General features: G+C 34.2%; 1 protein-coding gene across 1 annotated transcript in view; it reads right to left on the minus strand.

Moving 5' to 3' along the window:
• LOC106460684 (GTP-binding protein GEM-like) overlaps positions 1-7,367 on the minus strand; it is a 10,476-nt gene extending 3,109 nt beyond the window's left edge. Inside the window, exons 1-3 of the mRNA XM_013920413.2 lie at positions 6,628-7,367; positions 3,246-3,334; positions 1,294-1,471 (exon numbers count right to left, since the gene is read on the minus strand). Coding sequence (XP_013775867.1) covers positions 1,294-1,471; positions 3,246-3,334; positions 6,628-7,270 — 910 coding nt within the window. The 5' untranslated portion in view covers positions 7,271-7,367. The remainder of the gene's footprint in view (positions 1-1,293; positions 1,472-3,245; positions 3,335-6,627) is intronic.
• Positions 7,368-7,581: the final 214 nt, after the last annotated feature.

Here is a 7,581-nt window from a genome sequence, read left to right on the forward strand (position 1 = left end):
CAGATAGCCTTCATGTAGCTTTGGGCGAAATTCAAAAAACAAACAAACAAAGTCCTTCACTTGTTTTAAAGTAAGCCTCAAAACATCAGTACTTACCTAAAATCTTACACATGCTTCACGTGGTAAATTTCATGCGTTTTTAATAGTTAAGGCACAAATTACTTATCATGACTTCGAAAATAACTTCAAACCTGCTAGATTATAAACAAGAGATAAAGCACGAACAAACATAACAATCAAGTCTAACACTTGAAGATTAACCCGATGTCAAAAAGGCTAATGAAGGTGTGAAAACTACAGTTGTAACTCGAGAATCTTGGCTCTTCCAAAAGCAAAAGTTTCAGAAAATAGATGGTCATATAACGTTGTTTAGGATATGGTGGCTAGGACGCTGGACTCGCAATCTGTGGATTGCGGATTGGAATACTGTCACCGAACATACTCGCCCTTTCAGCAGTGTTATAATGTTACGATCAAACCTACGTTTCGTTGGTAAAGAGTAGCCCAAGATTTGGTATTGAGTGACATTGACTAACTGCATTCCCTCTAATTTATCACTTGAAAATTAGAGACATCTAGCCCTCGAATAGCTTTGCGCGAAATGTAAAAAGCAAACAAACCTGTGTTTAAAGCTCATGACACTGTGTTTAACGTAAATTATTAATGTGCTTAAAGTAGGTAAAAACTCTGTACTTAGAATTTGTTACATTCTGTAAAATCATCTATTTATAACAGATACGAAATATTTTTGGAATGATGAACAAGATGTTTAATTTGAATCGATAAAAATCTTAACATATGACCACCTTGGGTTATTGTGCAACATACGTGTTTTACTCGCTACGCTTCATTCTGAACCGTAACTAAGCAACATATGCTTTACTTTAGTACACTTTGTTCTGAAATTAACTTACGGAAATATTGGGTTATTGCTATGACCTGGGTTTCGTATATGAAAATAAAACAGTCTTTATTTAATTCTATATTATGTTTAACGAGTTTTTATGCCAACATAGAATACCATATTTAAGTGAGAGGACTTCGTTTGAAAGTAGTCCATCATTGTTTTTAGCGTCTATTACTCATGTTCAAAGGAAACACTCTAGAACAACAAATCAGGAGTGGGTATTTTTGTTTGAATGACCGAATGAGGTGCTGTATAATTCAAATGAGGATGTAGCTTAAAGTCTACATATATCATTACTAAATATTTTATTGGTTTACTAGTGACTTTTTGACTACCAACAGATCCGAAGAAGAAAATGATGAAGTTCAATGTAAGCGAATACTTACCATGTGTTGTGATTACACGGTGGCGAACCAGGTCAGTTTTGTTTCCTACTAGTATTATTGGTTGGTTCACGCCCTCTGAAAGTCGTTCTAGAAAACACTTGGCGGAATGGAAACTAGTTCGATCTGCTACCGAATAAACGACTATGTGAGCATCTGTATTGGATGATTCTGATGAACACTGATAAAAGAAATAAATAGAACGTTGTCAGTGACGACCAAACAAGTCAAGGTTTCAGGTAAATATATATATATATATTTCAATTGTAAAAGGCGTTATTGAAAATCCTACAGTTTATTGATAAACCTTCTTTAGCTCTATCTCACGTAGGTCAGGCATATCCTAGTGGTTGGTCAGCTTGCCTAGGAACCTGAGGATTTACAATTCGCGGCCTGTTCCGCATAAACGCTCTCCGCACTTTGGGGTGCGCTTTAAGGTTTTTTTTTGTTGTTGTTGTTTATACTCTGCCCATCACGGGTATCGAAATCTGATTTTCAGTGCCATAAGCGCTATAAGAGTGACTGTAACATTCCACTATTAGATCAAACAAAAGTATTCCAAACGTTTGAATTTGATGCTGTTGACCAGCTGCCTTCTTTCTGGTCTATCAGTTTAAAATTAGGATAGCTATATGGGTTGTGGGAAATTATATATATATATATATATATTTCTCATACGGGAACTTTGAAGTTTTTCTATTCAGGGTTTCACATTCTTTGCAAAGTTTGATTTAAATTAACATACATTTTAATGAACAAACATATTTGTGGAATTTCTTTAAACATTACCATTATTATTCCAGGAAACGGAGGTAATAATAAAAACCAGTCTTAAAACTAAAAACTGACAGTTATAAAATCTACTTATCTTAATGAAAATCAACGTTGTATAAAACCAGACTAAAGCAAGATACCAATACTTTAATAGAGTTACTACAGGTGTCGCTGCAGCTATGATTAAACACGCCTTCTGAAAGCTAGTAAAAATATTTTATTTATATGTTTATAATTATTAAGGAAATCATGCATTATTGTTTTTTTTAAGCGCAAAGTTACACAATGGGCAATCTACGTTCTTTCCACTGAAGGGAATTGAACTCCGGATCATAGAGTTGCGAGTCCATCAACTTACCAATGACTCACAAGGGAACTTCATGTAAGAATAAAATAATTGCATTCTATTTGTATATATCGAAAAAAACGGTGCGTTTACGTAATATACCAATCACTCACATTTATTAGAAATTAATACAGTGTGTTGTAAATGATTTTTCGTATCTTAGAAAGGGAATTTTAGCTATTCCTGACAGTATCATATTTGCTATCATTATATGTCGTCATTTCTGTAATTTAAACACATAAAAATAGAAAGTAATGATGTTCCAAAAAAAACAAGATAAACAGATCTGAGTTTCTAAGTGTAACTTTCAAGTACCATTAAAATAAAAAATACCCCGCACCGCATGATAATTACGCTTGGTAACTGATTTGTGTTCTAGAGAACGTTTTTAAAGGTAGCGTGTAATTCCTAAGGTAATTTGTCACCAGATAGCGTACTTTTGTATGCAACAGAAAACCTGCAGCTCCACTTTAAGCTCCACTGTTAGTTTCATAATGATTGTGTAAAAGTAGAAATATATGGAATTCGGACTTGTGCGTGGATAATTTGCATTAAACTCGCCATATGTTTTAACAACTTAACGTTGAAGGAAAATTGATATATTTTTAAGAATCATCAACATCGTAAATAAGAAGTGAAAATTTTTTCAGTTGAAATCCGTATTTATGAAAAACAAAATCATCTAAAATCATCGTTTTAAATACCGTTAACAACAGGAAAGGTAGTTTCAAGTAATGATTACCTCTGGTTTTTTTTTCGTAAATATTACAAGCAATATATTGCTAGTAAATATATGCTGAGTTCAAAAACATCATAGGAAAAACAATGTATTTACCTTATCTGCCGACAGGGTGCATTCTGAAAAAATCATCGTGGATTCGTCCTGATTTAATACTACGTTCACTGAGGTATCTCGTCCATCATCTGAGAAATGAAAACAAAAAAACGGCATATTAATTACCATATTTCTTTTTCCTTTACGTCAAAAATATTACCTATAGATACGCTGTTAAATATAAGATTCCAATGAGGTACTGATCTCTCGTTCTATGGTGTTAAATAAATATACTTGTTAATAGCTATAATATTGAAAAATAGAAAGAAAACGAAAAATTATATGTGCATTATGGAAATATTTGCGTGTGACTAAAAGAAGACAAGAAATAACTGAGTTAAATGGCGACGAAAACTTTCACCTATTTGCGCTTGATTCTAAGATAACTGCTTGAATGCGTAAATACAAATCTACAAAGTTGTCTCTCTTGCTTGTTATAATAACTCCACCATTGTCAGGAGTGGTCTCTAAATTTAGTCAATTTTGGCCGTTTAATTAAATGAAAATAATGTTATTTACAAAAGATATACATTTAGAAACCACAGCCGATTTTTTTGTAAATGGAAATAGTGTTATATTTAGAATCATTCGAGCTAGTTGCAAATGATTTAATTTTTCTTTGTCTTAATTTGCCTGAAATGTCAGATATATTTCATCATCATCCCACGCTTTCTACGAAATAATTATAAATAAAATCCGGTTGACTCAACCGATAATTATCCCAATTTTCTGATGTAGTTGTTATGTTTTACATTTTCATGCAATTGTTTATTTATAGCAATTATAACCATTTTAAAAATCCTCCTGTGTGTCAGCGGTAAGTTTACAGACTTACAATGCTAAAATATTGGGTTCGATTTCCCCGCGGTAGACAGAGCGTAGACAGCCCATGGTGTAATTTTGCGCCAAATAAACAAACACATAAACAAGAAAATTTTAAGGCTTTGTTAAGAAACAAATCCTCCTCAGAGGTTTCCCTGCACTTTGTAGAGACCCGTCCTAATAACTGATAAAATACTTGATTTATGAAATAATTAAAACTTCACAAAAGTGCCATTTTCTTTCATTCTAGAAACGTTACTTCTGATATTTTGGACTGGATAATATTTACCAACCAAAACTGTAAATAAGCTAAAGATAAAGAAATTGGTGAGACAATAACACTAGCCTTAAGGATTCTCGCCTAATGAAAAGATGTGTTTATTTGTTCACCTAAACAGAACGTTATGCACATATTTGGATAAACGATCAGATCAGAGACTCTCGTGGTTCACTAATAGTCTTTCATAATTTTGAACTGTAGATCAGAAACACTCCAGCAATCGGTAGCACCCGCCGTCTCAAGCGGCTACTTTTAACCCAATAACGGAATTGGTTGTCACTCTCATAATGCACCCATAGCCGAAAGTATGTATGTGTTTGGTAACAACGTGTCTCAAATCACTAAACCATGCTAAGGTTCTAATAAAATAGCAGTAATTAAGATATTATCTTTCGAATTCTATTATTTAACGCCGTAACCAGAACATAAAAACGCGATTTTAATGACTTGATGATGTTATATTTTTAAAAGCTAGCGTGACAGTTCTTGATAGTTTTGTGTTCTAAGCTGTACTAAAATTCTTAATTTTAGTTCTTAAGAAGGCCGGCAGACGTCTACACTCTACTTCTTGTATAAAAGACAGAGAATGAAGACTAACAGTATAACATAGGTTGCTTGATAAAAGATCTATGTGGTAATTATACAATGAAAATTTTCCTGAAAACAGTACACTAATTTTGTTGAAGCTGATTCTAATGCTTTACCCGGCGTGACTCGAGCTACCTCAAGTATTTTAAACACAAAAACTAACCAGTAACACTAGTCACACTACATCATAGTCTGTGCACTGTTACATTATGTTGTTAAGATCAGAGTTTAAAAAATAATAATAATGGTTATCGAACAAAATGATAGAGGGGCATTAGTCGTGAAGGGCTGTGTCACGTGGGCAGTTTGATGCGTCATTACATTGTCGTAAGTTTAACGGTATGAAACGTCTTTATTAACTCGAACAATAGATCAATATTCACCATGTGTTCATATTAAGCATCAGTAACAGCTGCTAATAACATTTTAGGAACGTTTCATAGTTGATGTGAAATATAACGTATTGGTACCCTAATCTCAAACCTTTTTCTCGTAAAATGCCTAATAAGAGTTACACACACACACACATATATATGTGTATATATAAAATCAACTACATAAACCTAACCCATAGTAGAGAACATTTAGAATGTAAATTTAAGTAAATGTATTCATAATACATAGACTTCTGACACCGAATCTAATGAAATGTGATAAATTCATAGCTGAACAATGGGGAGAAATATCAAGGGTAACATTCTAACATTTTAATCTTACGTATAATAGACCAGCTTAGATACATCTAAAGTATATCAAAATAGCACTTTAATGTGTATCTAGGAAACATTAACCAAATAATCATAGTAACATTGGTCATAGTATGTTCACATAAGTGTTCATTGGCTTTCAGTAGTATATAAGACACAGCATGTGTTTCAAGTTATTTCAGCTTTCAACAACACAATCTGTTGCACAAATTAATAAAAATGTATATTTTTTTTCGGATATTTGCAAAAAGTTATTCAATGGCTATCTACGCTATCCATCCATAATTTTAAACTGATAGACTAAAGGGAAGGAAGCTAGTGAACAGCATCCACCGCCAACTCTTACCTGACTTTACAACGCATCCACTGCCCCAAAATGCAGAGGGCGATTTTTATTTTATTTGGGGTAACATGACGCGAAAGATGGACCTACAGTTCCACAGTCCAGAACACTAAACACTGGACCACGTTCAGCCCTTATATCTATACCCCTTCTTCTTAGATCTCTCAATGTTGACTGGAAAATATTGGCTGTTATTCACAGTAATCCGAAAAATATCTTAATTGCTGACGTTTCGCTATTACAGCTTCTTAAGGCTGACAGTTCTATACAAACATTTAACTTTGACATGGAGGGAATATATTCCATTCCATTTAAGTTGGAATTGTTTTTGAACAAAAAATGACTGAGTTTGTCAAAATTATTTCTTGGGATAAACTGTGGTAAAGTCTCCACCAATCTTATGGTAAACAAAGTAAGACCAGTTTAAGTAATTTTCTTAATTAATTTATTAAATCAAAAAATATTTAAAAACATTTCTTTCTGGTCAGTGAAGAATTTCTTCTAAACTATTTGTATGTATATGTCGATGTGCTTAAAACGTGACCCTTACATATGATGTATTAGTTATTCAGAGAGATAAAATAAAAATCCCAGAAAAAATAACATGCAGATAGACGTAATAGAAAAAGAGTAAGAACTAACCCATAACGCTGTCGAAAGTACAAATGAGCTCAGATGTAGTAAACTGTCGAGTTAGAAGAGACTTGCCCACTTCAGAACTTCCACTCACAGCTACTCTGAAGATCCTACGAGGAACGTCGCCATTTCTAATGGAAGATTGGTTGATGAAAGCTGGAAGGCTCTGAGGATGCGAATCTTTTGTTGATAAGCTGTTTTTGCGAGAACGAAAAGAATCCCCCTGGTTTACCACACCTTTGGGCGTTGATGAAAAGTTCCGTAGTGTCTGATAAAAGCCCCCGTAGTTTTCAGGAAATCTGGAAAGTCTGGGATTGAATATGGAGTTGGCGTCGAGTGGAAAACTCGCAAATCTTTGTCGAAAGAGAAACTTTTCTGATAATTCCATCTGCAGGTGCGAAGAATTGTGTACAGAATATGATCGCCCAGTTTTCTTTTGCTTTGATTCTTTGCTTTGAAAGAATGAATGATCTCCTAGCGGCCGTTGCTGACTGTTTCGGCGAATAATAGTACCAGAAGAGATATTTTGAACACATGTAAATTTGTCCATCGCAGGAGTTAAAGACCACCCTCGTTTATTGCGGTTTAAAGCTTCGTGACACGAAAGTCGTCGTAAATCTGGCGCACTTTGTGGTATCTGAGAGGTCATGGCGAACTTTTTATAAATCCTTACCGGAATGTCAAACACGAATAAAATTTTACTTTTTATCGCCCCTCTCAAGCTCCTGTTTACAAGAGCCTACAAACTCCAAGCAGCTTCGTGATTCAATGTCGACTTATTGAAAATCACGTATATACTCAACCATATATATAGATATATCAGCTGCAAGACACGGTGATGCGTAGAATGACGTCAGAACAGGTGGTAACTTGTTGCCTGGATTTCCCAGCTGTGCACACGGCTCTTCTCCAAGCTTTAAAGCACTGTAGCTGCTACCAATGAGATTGTTTACTGTGAAT

This window comes from Limulus polyphemus, unplaced genomic scaffold, assembly GCF_000517525.1.
Source record: "Limulus polyphemus unplaced genomic scaffold, Limulus_polyphemus-2.1.2 Scaffold816, whole genome shotgun sequence".
In the NCBI taxonomy this organism is placed as follows: Eukaryota; Metazoa; Arthropoda; class Merostomata; order Xiphosura; family Limulidae; genus Limulus; species Limulus polyphemus.